The sequence below is a fragment of the Myodes glareolus genome, chromosome 5 (genome assembly GCF_982192425.1).
Source record: "Myodes glareolus chromosome 5, mMyoGla1.1, whole genome shotgun sequence".
NCBI classification, from domain to species: Eukaryota; Metazoa; Chordata; class Mammalia; order Rodentia; family Cricetidae; genus Myodes; species Myodes glareolus.
The window spans coordinates 74,195,895-74,211,053 of record NC_142030.1 but is presented as its reverse complement, the minus strand read 5'-3'; the positions used below and the strand labels follow the sequence as shown (position 1 = coordinate 74,211,053).

The following is a 15,159-nucleotide window of genomic DNA, read 5'->3' as shown; positions in this document are numbered from 1 at the left end:
TCTGTAACTTCAGTTATAGGGGTTATGATGCCATCTTCTGGTCTCCATGGGCAACAATACTGCATGTAGGATACAGGGATATACATTAAACAAATAAATAAATAAGTGTGTGTGTGTGTGTGTGTGTGTGTGTGTGTGTGTGTGTGTGTTACAAAAAAAATTAGTACAGGGGCTGGGAAGGTGACTTGGTAGATAAGAATGCTTGTTTTGCAAGCATGAATCTCCAGCACCCACAAATAAAACTGGACATGGCTGTAAGTATCAGTAACCCTAGCAACTGACTGGCAGAGACAGGAGAACCCAAGAGCTCACTGGCCAGTTAGCCTAGCCCAGAAAGCATGTTTTTTGTTCAGTAAAATACCATGTCAAGAAACTCAGGGGAAGAACAATGAGGGGAGACATTGAATCATTGTATCCTGCTCTGACCTCCAAAAGAGGAAGACAATTATAATGTGCTCTGACCTCCAAATGTATGCAGGAGTGACCTACACACTCATCTTTAGGCACTATATACATACACCATACATACATACATGCACATACACACACACACACACACAGAGAGAGAGAGAGAGAGAGAGAGAGAGAGAGAGAGAGAGAGAGAGAGAGAAAGGAAAAGGGAAGAAGAAATTGGTACATTCAATTGAAAGAATAAAGGCCGGGAACAGTAGTTTTTAATAGTATATCTATTTTGTTGCTGCTTGTCTTGCTATGTAACTTTGGCTGGTCTGTACTCCCTATGTAGACCGGGCTGGCCTCTAACTTGCAGCAACCCTCTGTCTCTGTCTCTCTTGTTCATACCATACTTTTATTATGGTCCTAATGTCCATGATTTCTGTATTGATGGATTCAGCTTCCTGAGGTCTTTGTGATTAGGTTCATTTCTGTCTTTTTTTTTTCTTAGTTGGACTGGCTAGAGACATCAATTTTATTGGCCTTTCAAGAGTAGCCTCTGTTTTTATTGACTTTCTCTATTAACTTCCTGACTTTACTCTCACTGATATTTGTCCAAATTTCTGTTGTTTCTGTTCTTCTGCTTACCTTAGATGTAATTGCTCTTTCTTTCTAGTCTGCTAAAGTGGGAGTCTTGAGGCTTGATTTCCAGACGTCTTTTCTCACCCATGCATTTAGTGCAAGAACTCTCAGCACTGCTTTTCCTGAATTTCAAACATTTCAAGTTCTGCTTTCATTTGACTCAAAAATATTTTTTAATATCCGTTGAGCTTCCTCTCTGAACCCTAAGTTATTAAAATGTATCTTGTGATCTCCAACTATTTGGGGATTTTCCAGGAATCAGTGATTCAGTGATTTGTTTTACTATTTTCTTTTCCCCTTTTACTTTTACTTTCTTCTTCTCCTTCTTCCTCTTCCTCCTCCTCCTCCTCCTCTTCTTCTTCTTCTTTCTTCCTGTCTCAAACAACAACAACAACAACAGAAGAAGAAAACAATTAAACAAAACATCATTCATTTCGAGTACATGCATGAACTTTAAATCCAATATGAACACTACATGTATGATTACCATAAGAACGTTATAAAATGAGAACCAAAATCTACCTAATAATCTCATCTACCCAGCATTCTGTGGAGGGAAAAGTTGATGAAAATTCAAGTAGCAGAAGAGGGCAGTAAAACTCAACAGAAAGCTCTCGAAGATGTAAATACATTTTCTTCTTTTCCTCTTATAGAATTTCTCAAAAAAAAAATTCCAGGCGCTAACAAAATGTATTTTGCCTAACAGACACATATATGTACCCAAACGAACAGAGAAACACTAAATTTCTGCACAACTTACAGCTATAGTTGCTACACAGTAAAAATCTTACTAAGTTACACCATTATCATTATGCTCTGCTGTAGAAAGCAGGTTAAACCATCTTGATTTGGGGGCATTTACTATCCTCCTGTAATCAGCATCCAAAATAAATCTCTGTATTTTACTCTAGCATCCCTGGTGGGTCAAAAGCAAACAATTACAGGATGTTTTCCCCTACATCCTTATTTGGACTTCCTTTCAAAACTGCTCTTGTCCTCACAGTCCAAGTTTCTTCCTGAGTTCTTGTGTAACTCAGGTACACAGAGCTCTCTTTACCTGGCATTTGAAGCTGTAGATTCAATCAAGTAATTGAACCATACAGATGTTTAAAAACAGATTTCCGCTATGATTCTGTTCCAATGTCTTTTTGTTTTAAATGGCCTTAATGTGATTATTCTCTATGCCCTGTTTCCCCCCTCACTTTTGAAGTCATAATCTTTCTTAGTTTTATTTTTTTAGGGACATAATTTCTCTGTGTAGAGCCGGCCATCCTGAAACTTGCTCTGTAGACTAAGCAAGCCTCAGAGATCTGCCTCCCTGTATCTCCCGAGTCCTGGGAATAAAGTTCAACACCACAACACACTGCATTTCCCCCGCTGGGCCATAATCTCCTTAGAAGCATCAGACTCTACTTCTCTACATAGTAGGTATACAGCTAGCATCAGAAGAGGATGGGAGTATTCAAAATCAACTCAAGAGTCCACTGTAAGATCGGAGTACATCGCCAGGAGTCAGAATCAGCAGCTCTAATAAACTTGCATTTTGAGCACATGCAGTCCACCCACGGAAAATAAAACAGAAACCAAGGACTATTGAAAGGAAGCACACAAAATTAGTATAGTCTGCATATTCAGTTGAAATTTCATGCAGGAATCGGTGTAAAGGGTTGGGAGTGCCAGAAATGGAATGATTAAACACGACTGGAACAAAGGAGCTGGGGCTTTAGTCACCATGGCTCATGGACAATCAAATTAGCATGCACATGAAGCAAACAGTTAAAAAAAATTCCATGAGTATTTTTTTTGTTGTTGCTGAAAGACTTCCACAGATCGAGGCACTTGGTATATTTTTGAAGTGTTGTTTCTCGTGCCCCACCCCCATTGTTTTATTTTCTCTCCTTAAATTGTTTTGTTTTGTTTTGAGCCAGGGTCTTGCTGTGCTGCCCAGTCTGCCTCAAACCATTTTGTTGACTTAATTTTCCTGAAAATATAGTTTAATTTCAGATTGTATGTCATCTTTTCCTCCGTTCATGTTAAGAACATAACATTTAATTGAATTTTTAGTTTCCTAACTTTTTTATTTTGCTTGTTTTTCACTATCCCATCCTCACATACCCCTCCCTGGCCACTACCAAACAGCAGAATGACATTGAAAACTGTCCAGATCACCCTTCTACGCAATTAATTTCTTATCAAACAATGTTTCAGAATGAATTGGGCTTTTAAGTTTAGTCAGAATAAGGCCAGTTATCAGAAAATAAGTATTAGCTTTTGATCCATTTCCAAAACAGGCCTTCTTCAAAAACGTGGACAGAAAAAGTCAAAATAGTACATCTTAAGAATTCCTTTCTAGTGATATATCCTGTGAAAAGAGTTGTCAACCAAAATGATAAAAGCACAACAGCAGGGCGGAAAGAAATACCTTAAAGCAATGCCCTGGGCACTTAGCATTCCGATGAAGTGAAGTTCAAACTCTGTCCCTTGGAAAAGCCGGTTCTAGGGGCCGGCTAGGACTGCGGAGCCTCAGGGGCAGTTCTGTGAGAAACTTGACCCTACTCCCGCCAGGACAGATGTAGACCCTGGCAGCAGCTCTCTCACTTCATTAAAAACTTCTTTAATTCATGAAATAAAAACGATAGCTGTGTGCGCGTTCAGAGCAGCACGCGCGTCACACTGCACCCCAGCGGGGGGGTGGCGCGGGGATTCCCTGTGTTGGTACCTCAGATCCCAGGAAGGAAACCTGTGGCATCCCCGCGCTCCTCGGGGAGCGTTGGATCCCCGTTGGATCCAGTGTTGGATCCAACCTGGAGCATTGGATACCGGACTGAGAGGAAGCCGGGAACCCCAAAGAGAGCCAGCGTGAGCGCCGGCACAGTAACCACTCGGGGCGACAGGAGGGGTGCAGGAGGGCGGCTTCCCGGTTTCCCTCGATTCCATTTGCGTGGTAAAAGTCCGGCCCCCACCCGCCTTGCGCAACTCCCGGAGGGGTAAAAAGAAGTCGGGGGTTGGGAAAAGACTGGGCGGGGGCGGAAAGAACCAGTCACCACAAGATCACGTGGGGGCCGCTTTTCAGGCTTAAAAGCAAGGTTCTCCCCGTTAGCAGCCAGTTGTCAAACTGCGAGCAAGAGCTTCAGGAGTCTCAGAAATCTGCCCACGAAATAACTCCGCATTGCATCCGGTCAGCTCTGCCACTACCGCCGCCGCCGCGACCTCAACGATGCTCCTCCGAATTGTGCTGCTCTTGGCCGCCCTGGCGCTCAGCCACGCAGGTAAGTGGTCCTGCGCTCCAGCTCAGAGAACTCTTTTCCTAGTGCAGGGGTGCTACGAAGGGGCAAAGAGCCTGGACCACTTGGGTACAGAGGAACTGCAAGGATGGCTTGCTTTTGGCACAGGTTTTCACGTTATGGGCCAATTACTCAACCGAGCAGAGAGCCACTCTCGTTTGCAAAAAAAAAAAAAATAGCCGTAATAGTTTACAGGTTGTCATTATAGGAAGACAAGATATGATGAATACATGTAAAGTGCACGTGTGGGGGCAACTGAACAGGAACGACTGATTTAAGTACCTGCCAGTGCTTTTCTGCCCCCAGAAATGTCCAGAATACATTTTTATTTTAACAAAAAATTATTCAAAATGTTAAAAGGAAACTGTTTTACTTTGGTTTTCTTTACACTAAATTTTGACTAATGTACTAGCTCAATCTATTTTAATTTTTAAAGTGTTCATTAACAAGTCTAATCTGAACATCCAAGACGTTACTGTGAAAACGTTAGCAATGTGAGACGTGAAGTTAGTTTTCTGCCCTTCTTTCTACATTACAGCCCCGTGATGAGACAGACTGAATTAAAATAGTCTTTTTGCCTTTTCTGGGACTACATGTGCATTTCTAACTTACCATTGTAAAGTAGACCCACAGTAACACAATTAAATCCTTAAGACAAGGACGACCAAGAGTGACTTTTTATTTATTTATGTATTTATTTATTTATTTATTTATTTATTTATTTATTTACTGTAGCAAATCCTTGCTGTTCCAACCCCTGTCAAAACCGTGGTGAATGTATGAGCGTAGGATTTGACCAGTATAAATGTGACTGCACTCGAACAGGATTCTACGGAGAAAACTGCACTATACGTAAGTTTCTCCTGGGGGTTTATTCATCATTTTGTATATTTGTGTCCTGTGGGGGAGGCCCACTCATTTCTCCCCTGTGCTTGCGCTCTCCAGCTGAGTTTCTGACAAGAATCAAGTTGCTGCTGAAGCCCACCCCAAACACAGTCCACTACATCCTGACCCACTTCAAGGGAGTCTGGAACATTGTGAATAACATTCCCTTTCTGCGAAGTTCAATCATGAGATATGTGTTGACATGTAAGTCCGAACCTGCCTTGCTTCTAGCATCCGCCAACAAAAATATGCGCTAGAAATCCAACCCAAAGAAATATTCCCAACCTTTTCAAAACAGCTTGAAACACACCTCTTCAATTCCCACCCCCTCCCCGGAAATGCCCAAAATACTGATATGTGATCCTGTAGTCAGGCTCCTGTTTATGACCTCCAACCTTCAATCCCGTGGAGGAAATGTGCTTCATTTGTTTATTGAGTACCTACGACTCCCAGAACTGTTCAGAACGTGCAGCACCCTTTAAGACAAATGGTTGATTCAGGTTTGGGTCAGAAGAGAAATTAACTCTCTATAGTTCTGAGTGCCATGCCTAACTGTATTGGTCATCAGCTATGGAGCAGGGAGTGGGTGGGACCTGAGAAACCAAGACTACTGGAGCATAGTGTCCTGTGTAAAGCCCTAGCTTTATAAAAGATGCTTTTGCAGTAGCTGCCCGTGAAAGTGCAGTCATTGTAAAGCAGGGTATCCTTGTCTGAATGAAATCCAGTCTCCATGCTTCCCACATTGTACAGCGATAATTAACATCCACTTGCTTTTTCATATGACGGCCAATCATTTTCTTTTCTTTAAAATTCTAGCCAGATCACATTTGATTGACAGTCCGCCAACTTACAACGTGCACTATGGTTACAAAAACTGGGAAGCCTTCTCCAACCTCTCCTACTACACCAGAGCACTTCCGCCTGTTGCTGACGACTGCCCGACTCCCATGGGTGTGAAAGGTGTGTGAAAAGCACTAGAGATGTAGCAATTGCAGTGACGCTTGTGTGTGTACTTAGAGCTGACCTGGGATCGTCACTTATTTAAAACGGAGATGCTTTTGGCTTTAGTATGGTTATCCACAGAGGATATTTAAGTGCCTCGTCCATAAAAGTAAATCTTCATTTTGATATAATGTCTTAATATTAGTCTGTTGTGCTACATAGAATTGGTATTAGCTGAAATTGGTAAAAACTAGTCAGTAAGTTGTTCCCAGTATCTTAGAAGTTAATTCGTAGTTATGGCAAGCTAGCTCATTGCCTGTAATCTCAGTACTAGATAGACTTCAGGCAGAGGTTCACTAATAAATTCAAGGCCAGCCTGGGACAGAGAGTGAGTTTAAGTCCAACCTGGGATACAAGCATAAAACTATGCCTCAAATCAAAACAATTTTATTGGCGTTATGATCCTCCTTGAGATTATGTTTATAGCTCTCATGAATCAGACAGTCATCAGTTTGCCTGAGCAAATCTTTGAATGGGTTTTGACTCTAGAATTTCCATGTTTTAGGGAATAAGGAGCTTCCTGACTCAAAAGAAGTTCTGGACAAAGTTCTTCTAAGGAGAAAGTTCATCCCTGATCCCCAAGGCTCGAATATGATGTTTGCATTCTTTGCCCAGCACTTCACTCATCAGTTTTTCAAGACAGATCAGAAGCGAGGACCTGGGTTCACCCGAGGCCTGGGCCATGGGGTAAGATGGGCTTAACTCCGAATTAAAGCAGATCCTTAGGAAATGCTGACATCTTGCCATGCCAAACAAATCACGCCCATTTTTTATATAACTGCCACATCTACTAAAACCACAGTAGAGTGTTCTCTTTTCATTCACTAGTTTAGTAAAAATAAACAGACATACACTGAAATATATAATGTAAGTTGTCCTTAAATTTTTAGTTTAAAATTTTGGTCTACAAAAAAAAATGCTACATCTTCCAAAACTTAATTAGTTAATGATTGGTAAACTGGGAAGTAGAACTTAGAACTTTGTGATTGCTAGGCACTGGCATCTGCCACTGAGGTAGAGGCCTAGTCGTCCGGAAAAAAAAATAAAAAACCTGCACCCTGATTATGCTTTAAATAATATAAAAGTAACTATCATGGCTATAATGAGGCATGTGCCATATTTAATATAAGATACCATTATCATTCAACATAAAGAGATATACAGGGGTGAATTAAGAAGAGCAGAGGAGAGGAAAGGAGGAAGGGGAGGCTACAGTCAATTCGTAAAATAAATGAGCTAATTAATAAAAAAGAGACATAAAGGCTTGGAACTCTGGAAAACAAATTATTTTTGTATTTTGTGGCTATGAAAAAGTCATTTGTTGAACTTGGAATAACTCAGTGTTTAAGAACACTAGAAAACCTGGCTTAAGTTCCCAACACCCATATGGTAGTTCACAACCAACTATAACTCTGGTTCTGGGGGGTTTAATGCCCCCTTCTGACCTTTATAGACATAAGGCATGTACATAATCAATCATACATATACAAATAAATCTAAAAAACATTTGTTGAATTTTAAGGACAACTAAATCATTAAAGTTTAATAACAAATGATAGTAAGACATCAATAAATTGACATTTCTCCATCATTTTCTAGGTGGACTTAAATCACATTTATGGCGAAACTCTAGACAGACAACATAAACTGCGCCTTTTCAAGGATGGAAAGTTGAAATATCAGGTATTTTCCTTATGTTTTAGGAATTATCACCTGCCATTTGCACTTACATTTTAAACCTGCTACTTGTGTTTGTTGGTTTGTTCATTGTTTTAACTCTCTGTATTATTATTGCGGTGGTTTAGGTCATTGGTGGAGAGATGTATCCTCCCACAGTTAAAGACACTCAGGTAGAGATGATCTACCCCCCTCACACCCCTGAGCATCTTCGGTTTGCAGTGGGGCAGGAGGTCTTTGGTCTGGTGCCTGGTCTGATGATGTATGCCACCATCTGGCTGCGGGAGCACAACAGAGTGTGTGATGTGCTTAAACGGGAGCATCCTGAGTGGGACGATGAACGGCTCTTCCAGACGACCAGGCTCATACTGATAGGTGAGCAAGAGAAAATCAATAAGACCATCTCCCGTCCCCCCCTCTCCCAAAAAAGAAAAACTCACGTGTTACCTTTGCTATGTTTTGACTCTCTGTTGTGAAGAGTGAGAATGAACATGACTGGGAACATACCTACTGTCTGATAGTGAGGAAAATAAACTCTTGTGTTGTGCCACAGGGGAGACGATCAAGATTGTGATCGAAGACTACGTGCAGCACCTGAGTGGCTACCACTTCAAACTCAAGTTCGACCCGGAACTACTTTTCAATCAGCAGTTCCAGTACCAGAACCGCATCGCAGCCGAATTCAACACACTCTATCACTGGCACCCCCTGCTGCCTGACAGCTTCCAGATCGAAGACCAGGAGTACAACTACAAGCAGTTCCTCTACAACAACTCCATCCTCATCGAGCACGGCCTCACCCACTTCGTTGAGTCATTTACCAGACAGATCGCTGGCCGGGTAAGCATCGTTCCTGAAAAGCAAGAACAAGCTGGTCAGGAGCTTTAGGATTTCTGTCTAGAGATCATTTTCCTTTTACTAAGAGAATAACTAGATGTTCTACTGGTTTTTGAAACATGAAACCTAGATTTTCGACAGGCTATAGTTTTGGTCTACAATTATCAAGCAGATGACAACACATTATCTTAAAACTAGTACTTGAAAAAGCTTGCAATCGTCTGGTAGATTACAGAAGTGAATATTCAGATGTGTCTATCAGCTTGCTTTTTGTAACTGTAAAAGGCAAGTTCATTACGGACTAGAGGTGTTGAGGGCAAGGTGTAGGACAACAGGAATATGCCTAAGAAGTGCATTGTCCTCTTCATTTTCCTCAGGTGGCCGGAGGAAGGAATGTTCCCGTTGCAGTAAAAGCAGTGGCAAAGGCCTCCATTGACCAGAGCAGAGAGATGAAGTACCAGTCCCTCAATGAGTACCGCAAACGCTTCTCCCTGAAACCGTACACATCATTTGAAGAACTTACAGGTGAGAGCTGGTTTCTGAAATCCCTGAAAGGATCAAGAATGAAATGGGAAAAGAGGAGAGAGTTTGGTACGGGATGAACCTCCTCCTCCTTCTTTTCTCCCTTTTAAGGATTCAGTTTATTGAGAAGGAGGGGTGGGAATAGGAATGGGCTAGGGAGCAGGAGACAAAAACCTCTGTTCAACAACCAGAACTATTTTCTCCTTTTCCTAGTTTGACATAGTCTGTATCTGTCTTCTTTACCTTCCAGGAGAGAAGGAAATGGCCGCAGAGTTGGAAGCCCTCTACAGTGACATCGATGCCATGGAGCTCTATCCTGCCCTGCTGGTGGAAAAGCCCCGTCCAGATGCTATCTTTGGGGAGACCATGGTAGAACTTGGAGCGCCATTCTCCTTGAAAGGACTTATGGGTAATCCCATCTGTTCTCCTCAGTACTGGAAGCCAAGCACTTTTGGAGGAGAAGTGGGTTTTAAGATTATCAACACCGCCTCCATTCAGTCTCTCATCTGTAACAATGTGAAGGGCTGTCCCTTCACCTCCTTCAATGTACAAGATCTGCAGCCTGCCAAGACAGCCACCATCAATGCCAGTGCCTCCCATTCCAGACTAGATGACCTCAACCCCACAGTGCTAATCAAAGGGCGCTCAACTGAGCTGTAGAAGTCTACTGGTCATATTTATTTATTTATATGAACAATTTAATTTAATTATTTAATATTTATACTGAATGCCCTTTTCACTTAACATCTTCTATAACAGAAGGCAATGTCATGAACAATGTTACATTTGTGACGGTTCCTGTGTTTGTACTTTAAATATGTGTTGCCCTCAAGTGAAAGAGAGAAACAGTTTTCATTCTTTTACATAAACCAGTGGGAAGTGAGTTTTGGTATCTTTTTACTTGAATTTCAGCTCATAGTCTCTCTTACTAAGAACAAAGGAAAGACGTTTGAGTACTTAGATGCTGTTACAAGATGAAACATGCTGCAAGTATCTACACTGTTGTTTAGGACTGTATCTTCCTTGCTACATGGGGAGCAGCTAATGTGGAATTTTAAAGAAATCTTGTGTATCTTTATCTCAGAAAGCAAAAGGGTACAGGTTCAGTTTTCAATGAATATTTAAGACAGATCCTGCCAATGCGTTCAATTTTACAAACAGCCTTAAAGCGAATCCTTTGCAATTTCTAAATTGAGAGTTTGGATCGCTTTTGAATGTTCTTACTTTCTTAAGCTGTTAAACTTGGACCCACACCAGAAAACAGCTATCATAAACACAAGTCTCTAAAGCTAGAAGAAATTACATTGTGATTGATGGTTAAACCACTATGGCAGGGATTTTTCTTTTCTCAGCAACTTACTGCAGTGGTAAGACCTTCCTCGTGAGTCAAGATGCCAGCATAGGAAGGTGCTGGGCTCCTGCTGTCCTGTCTTAAGAGCATGTTCTTGAAAGAGTTGGTTTATAAGAATAGTAGCAAGCAAAATCTTTAGCAATAAAAAACAACCAAGAACAGGAAAGGATTCCAAATTAAAGATCACATTTGGGATTACAATTCTGAAGGACATTTTTTGATCCTTATGTGATGCTGGCCTGGTACTAACAGGTTTTTGCTGTGTGGTTAATGACTTACCAAGCTGGGCTTACACAGTTTTTCTCCTGCACAGTATGATGTAACAGTCACTCTCACAATGCAAAACATATCAGTGCCCATGTGAGTTTCTTCAAAACGTTGAAATCTGTTCCTTTTCGTGCTACCTGAAGTGCAGTAGACTCATACACTGTGTGAGTCCAGCCTGGATGCCAGCATCCTGCTCCTCTTATTTCTTTTTCTTGTTGCCAGTTTTTCGTTTGTTTGTTTGTTTGTTTTTTATGAGAAACTGCTGATATGTTTTTCTTTGCAGTTTTCCAGGTTTTTGTTTTTGTTGCTACTTTCCGGGTTTTTAATATCAGGTCTATTCTCTATAGCCTCTGTTAATATTTTCTCTACTTGAAGTTTTACGTTCAGGAAAACCTCAGCTCAGGACTGCTAGGTAGCTCCCTTTGGAGGAATAAATCTATTTTAGGCACAAGGCGGACGTTTTTACTTATAATTAGCTTTACTGAAGGATCCAACCAAGATGCCAGTACCTTACATGGAAATGCAGGGGGTCCGTGACAAGATAGTTACATTCTTGTTGTGAAGAATGGTTTTCTTACTTGCAAATAAGTCAGTTAGTGAGTAGTTCTGGGCAATAGTAATAAATATGAAACAATAATGATGATCATCCTACATCTCATTGTCAGCTGAGGTACTGTATATTACTTAATTTATTGAGGATAATTATGTCTTTTAGACATTATTGTTATAAACTATGTTTAAGCCTACACGTGTTTGTTTTTGCATTGTGTCAGAATCAATGTACCTTGTTTTTATGATTACCTCTCTAAATTCCTGTGTAAACAATCAAGCAAAATGATGAGATTAATGTTCATGAGTAAATTTTAAGAAGACTAGTCTGGTATATTGCGAAGTTTAAAGTTTGAATCTACCCCTATAGCAGACTGCAGAGAACATTGTCTCACCTACGTGTGTAATAAAGACTGTCATTTTAGACATTAGGAAGGCCCTGTAGTTGCTTTATTAATTAGTTAAAACTTACCTTACTAAGAAACTGTCTTCAAAGCACTACAGGCATTAATATTCACAAATCAAGAACTGATTGCAGATAATATTTATGTAAATAACTAAAAAATGTGTCCTACTAAGAGAAAGGAGAAATTTCTTTTATTACAAGGAAATCACAAAATATTTTAAAGATTATATGCTTAAAACGTTTAAGACGAAAAGATAATCGACTTTAGAAAAAAGATGTATAAAAACTGTTAATGTCATTGATTCTGTTTTAAGCAAGCCGACTTGATTGTTGTGAGCATGAACCTGATGACTGAACCTGAAAATCTAGGTTAAGAGTGTGACTGTCACAGCGCCTGAAAGAAGCATGTGTTTAAATTAACTTATGTGAAAAAGAAGTCTTAGAACAAATGCTTGTTTATTTTTATACTATTTAAGAATTGAAAACTTCTGAAAATAAAATTTGATTGTTTCTTTATATTTGTGCATTGATTTCTCTGGATGATGATCCTTAAACCATCATTTTGTGTTCTTCCATTTATGATAGGAGTAAAATGCAGTTTTAGCGGCAGAGCGACTGCCTAACATTTAGGACGCCCTGGGTTCTGTCTTCCACACCAAAGAAGAAAAATCTACACTGCCCCTTAATGAAATGGCTCTGCCTTTGGTCCCATGGACTCTTCCAAGAGTCACTACTTATTATCTCATTTGCTGAAGAACTGTTAAAATAGGCGCTTTGTGCTATAGGAGATACCAATGGGCTTTCTTTCATTGCCTAATCTAGACGTAAATGTGATATATAAAAGGCAGACTGGGCAGGTGAGACGGGTCAGTGTGTAAAGGTGCATTGAATTCCGGAAATCCCTATGGTGGAAGAAGATTGACACTTATGAGTTGTTCTCTGATACCCCCACACACACAAACCAATAAATATAAATGTAATTTAATTTTTTAAAAAAGATAAAGATTTGTGTTACAAAGGAGGTACAAAATATGAAAAGGAAGTTCAAATGAAAGAGAGATGGAGGGAAGGAAAAGAAAAGGAAAGAGGAGAGAATAGAAAGGAAGTAGAAGTCAGTCCAGCAGGCTGGTGCACCCTTTAATTCCAGCAATTAAAAGACAAAAGGCAAGTGGCTCTCTGTGAGCTTCAGGCCAGCTACAGCTACACAGTGAGACTTTATCAAAATAAAGCAAAACACCAAACAACAACAAAAAACACACACAAGTGAACAAATATATAAAAATGATAGACGTTCAAACAGGAACAGATTTGATTCAGCTGGGCAAACCATTAAAACACTATACATGACTTCCTGTGTTCCCTATTTTTTGACATCTTAATAATTTCTATAACTCCATGGGCCATATATTTCGTACCTTTGCTGATTTTTCTGACCCTTGGTGTTCTCTTTCCCAGCAATACATTTTCCCATCATTTTCCTGTGCCCCTTCATCTTGACCTCATCACCATTACTTGCTGTACCATTTCAAAGGCCTTGATTTTCATCCTGCTCCTTGACTTACCTATAGTCCAGGTTGGTCATTAAGCTTCAGAGTCTCACATCTGATTTAGACACGCATTGACCCCACTGCTGACCCCCTTACGTCACCGCGTCACTATCTACCACCCACTTATATCCTTACTCTCCTCTGCATCTAGCATAGTCTATAGCTCAAAATCACTTTCCATCAGTTCAGTCTTCTACTGTACTTTCCTATTCTACTTAATTGGAACATTTTGCTTACTTTCAGTCATTCAATGACTATTTTCTTCTTTCCTTCTTTCCTTCCTTCCTTCCTTCTCTCTCTCTCTCTCTCTCTCTCTCTCTCTCTCTCTCTCTCTCTCTGTGTGTGTGTGTGTGTGTGTGTGTGTAGAATCTCACTGTGTAGCTTTGGCTGGCACTAAAGCCTCTCTAAGTAGGTCAGGCTTGTTGCTCACAGAGATCTACCTATCTCCACCTCTGAGTATTGGAGTCAAAGGCATGAACTATCATGCCCAGGTACATACTTCTTTTCATGTTGTTTGTTTTGTAGTGTTTTTCTTTTTTCCAAGACGAGGTCTCATGTTGCAGCCCAGGGTGACAACCAACTCATGGCAATCCCACCTCAGCTTCCCAAGTGTTGGTTTTACAGGTATGAGCTCCAGTGCCTGACTTAACTTCTCCTATATTTGGCTCTTCAGTAGCATTCAACTCAAGATCTGTCTTTAGCGTGTGTGTGTGTGTGTGTGTGTGTGTGCACGCACACACACACACACACACACACACACACACACACACTGTGACACAGTTTGATGTTCTTCTGGTTTATCTCATCTGCAAAGAGCACCCCTCTTCCTCTGTTGCATCTATAAGTTGGCCTACCATAATATCTTTCATGTCAATAGCACTCAAACTCTTAAGTTCAAATAGTAGTCACTCTCATGTTTACATTTTCAGGATTAGCTTCTTATCAGCAGTTAGCAACCATCCACTCAAATCTACAAATATAATCATTTATTTTCCATTTCTGCTTCAACAATACATGCACCATATAGGCCAAACAATAATTATTTAAAGTTAATTAGATAATTACCATTTTCTAGTTTTAAACAAAAGCCTTTTCTTCTCTCTCATACCTGCCCTAGTGGCAACCCTGTTGATGACATTGTACAAACAAACCAAAATTCTGTCACTTTCCTCCCCAACCCCACCAGTATCTACCTATTCATTGCAACAGACTTTTAATGAGCAAACCCTCTTTTATTCTTCCTTTTGTTCAAAGCATTCTTCTTACGGTAATGAGAGTATGTATTTTTAAACTCAATCTAGCCATAGCTCTCCTATGTCTGAGATTTTCCAGTGACTTCTTCCTATACAATGAATAGGAGTTTCTTATCCTCTCCTATGGGGCCCTCAATCATCCATTCCCTGTCTACCTATCTGAACTCATCCGCTATGCTTCCCTTGCTTCTTGTATTTCATTATCTGTGTTGTAACAGAATGCTTGAGACTGGTAATTTGCTCCTGGCTCCGGAAGTTCAAGCTAGGAAGTCCTTCTGCCCCATATACATCAACTGATGCAGGAAAAATGGGCAAATGGGCTTACACAAAGACAAACAGGCTGCGGAATGAGGAGGGACATGACTATGTCAAGCTAATTCATGGTGGAGTGGGAAAGTACAGTAATCCCTTTTTACTGTAGAGCCCTGGGATCCAGAGACCTGATAAGCCCTCATCCACCTTTATATATATATATATATATATATATATATATATATATATATATATATATATATATATACATACATACATACATATATGTATA

The 15,159-nt window shown here is 40.3% G+C and overlaps 1 protein-coding gene across 1 annotated transcript; it reads left to right on the top strand.

The window, feature by feature from the left end:
* Positions 1 to 4,106: 4,106 nt before the first annotated feature.
* On the top strand, positions 4,107 to 12,331 carry Ptgs2 (prostaglandin-endoperoxide synthase 2). Its single transcript, XM_048431009.3, has 10 exons — positions 4,107 to 4,304; positions 5,055 to 5,171; positions 5,265 to 5,408; positions 6,021 to 6,164; positions 6,712 to 6,893; positions 7,806 to 7,889; positions 8,012 to 8,258; positions 8,437 to 8,723; positions 9,098 to 9,245; positions 9,493 to 12,331. The coding sequence occupies exons 1-10, from the start codon at positions 4,253 to 4,255 to the stop codon at positions 9,900 to 9,902; spliced, it is 1,815 nt and encodes a 604-aa protein (XP_048286966.1). The 5' UTR covers positions 4,107 to 4,252; the 3' UTR covers positions 9,903 to 12,331.
* The last annotated feature ends 2,828 nt before the right edge of the window (positions 12,332 to 15,159 follow it).